This window comes from Haplochromis burtoni, unplaced genomic scaffold (genome assembly GCF_018398535.1).
Source record: "Haplochromis burtoni strain Fernald_Lab_line unplaced genomic scaffold, NCSU_Asbu1 Contig_485, whole genome shotgun sequence".
Lineage (NCBI taxonomy): Eukaryota > Metazoa > Chordata > Actinopteri > Cichliformes > Cichlidae > Haplochromis > Haplochromis burtoni.
Window position 1 is genome coordinate 84,230 of NW_024582846.1, and position 2,297 is coordinate 86,526.

Sequence of the window (2,297 nt, forward strand, 5' to 3'; positions counted from 1 at the left end):
CTAAATAAACCTGAGAACACACGAAACAGGGAGAGAGGCAGACGCGGAACAGGACACCGTGGAACACAGACGAACCGGCAACAGGCAGGAGAACACACAGGGCTTAAATACACACAGCAGTAATCAGGGGATGAGAGACAGGAGGACAACACACCTGGAAGAAGTCAGAGGTGACGGGACAGGGGAAGCGTAAACTGAACACACTCACACGAGACAGGGACCTTCAGAATAAAACAGGAAACTCAGACACAGAACCAGACAAGACACTGAACTAACTAAACAGACAGATTCACAAACAGACAGTGTGACGCCATAAACAGACAGAACACAGAAGTGGGACCAGGGTAAGCAAAGAACAGAAACCTAACAAACTGTAAATCATAACAGAATACATACTCAGGATAAACAAAAGCATAAAGAAACACAAAACACTGAGTCGTCAGACTCAGGACCATGACAGTCAGCAGGAGGCTGGACGGGCTCCTCGGGTCCCCTGGCAGGAACAGATCAGAACCAGCAGGCACACGGGCCTCTGGCAAACACATAGCAGACTGCAGCTGCGCGGAGCATTGACTCTGCTCAGGCAGCGACAGCCGGGTGCAGTCCTCAGCTGGCTTCTTAAGTTCCAGGGGTCCAGAGTCAGCTGGGGGCTGAAACCCAGCCTCTGGGGAGGCCCTGGAGTGCATCAATCTCAGATCTGGCCAGTAGTGGTGTGTGATACTGCATATTTTGGTATTGATCTGATACCAAGTAAATTCGGGCCAGTATTGCCGATACCAATACCGATACTTTTCAATAAATAAGGTGGATGCCTCATTGAATTGCTAAATCGCAATTAATTTTCATGACCTTAAGTGTTTTTTGTGATTTTTCCTTTTGTATTATTAATTACTTAAAACCCAGGACATAATTAGGAGAAATAATTTATTTATAATTAAATAAAAAATGCTTTATTATTGTGGCGGGCCGTGGTCTGCGATGCTGCTGCAGATGAGATGGACTCACCTTCACTGCATCTACAATCATGCCTCACCGGCTTAAAACCTGTGCGCTCTCTCCTTTTTTTCCAGTTTAGGTTTGTTTAGTTCCTTGTCATCCCTCACTGCCTCTTTGCCACTACACCACCCTGTAAATAAACATCACTCGAATCATCAGTCATCACCTGCATTTTGGGTTCTCCTTTCCTCCAACACCACACGGCTCGCCTCAGCAGCCGTGACATTTTGTTACTTTTTACCACATGATTCGTTGTTCTTTTGGCAATAAAAGTGCCTTTACATTGCTATATTTCACATTCTGTTCAAGAGTTTGTGATCAATTTTGTCTTATAATTAATGAAATGGACTGAGCTAACACTAGACCTCTAATCTTCCACAGATATTTGTTAATCTCATAAAGAAAAATCATTAACTGCCCTGCTGGACTTCCAGAGGCTTTGCTAAACACCAGTGCCCCTACCTTTGTGCAGTTCGGTCCAGGCATTTGTCCCAGAAAAGGCAGAGGCAGAGACGGCTCCCAGCTTCTCTAGAGCTGCTCTAGAGATCCTTCAGCTGAAGGCTTTTATACTGTAGTTACAGGCTCTAAAGAAAACTCCACCTCATCTCTCCCTCACATCCACCTCTTCATCTCACGTGCATCCTCTGCAGGAATCATTGGAATTCAGCAGTGATAGTCGCCGCCTCACTCATATCTTCCTGGACATACTTGAAAAAACAGTCCTCAATTCCAAAGGAAGAAAAACTCTGTAACATTTCCACAATAAAAAAACAAAAAAAACTGTTTTAAGTCACAGTACTCCACCTTCCTGAATGACTGGCAATGGGCCATAACACACAAAGGAGATCATTCTGTTAAAAGTTAAGTTAAAAAACAAGAGTTTGTAATGTAAAGTAATTTAAGGATAAGCACAGCACGACTCCCACTGTGCTTGAATTGATTAAGTTTAATCTGCTACACTTTAGCGCCGTCACCACGTATCCAAGTAGCATTACCACAACCAGCTGACACACATACACTTAAAGATGAATGATGGAACTGAAGATTGGTTTGTTTGTTTGTTCCTTCAGCATTTATTTTGTCATTAAACACAATTATGATGTAATTGCAGAGATGATTAGCAGCCCTGATTGCCGACGCAGAGTTTTACGCATTGCTGGAGATGAAAGACGAGTTTGATGATGAGGGCGTGAATGAACAACAAACAGGTTTGGCAAAATATTTTGGTCAAAACAGAACACACTAGAACTTTCCAGGAATGGTTATTCAAATGCTCGTTTGGTACTTTTTTCTGATATAGG

General features: G+C 43.3%; 1 protein-coding gene across 2 annotated transcripts in view; it reads right to left on the reverse strand.

Moving 5' to 3' along the window:
* slc14a2 (solute carrier family 14 member 2) overlaps positions 1–1,568 on the reverse strand; it is a 9,834-nt gene extending 8,266 nt beyond the window's left edge. The window contains exon 1 of one of the 2 annotated variants that reach the window (XM_014329181.2): positions 1,459–1,556. In XM_014329181.2, coding sequence (XP_014184667.1) covers positions 1,459–1,482 — 24 coding nt within the window. In that variant the 5' untranslated portion in view covers positions 1,483–1,556. Of the gene's footprint in view, positions 1–1,458 lie in introns of both variants that reach the window. The other variant, XM_014329180.2, reaches the window with a different exon arrangement.
* Positions 1,569–2,297: the final 729 nt, after the last annotated feature.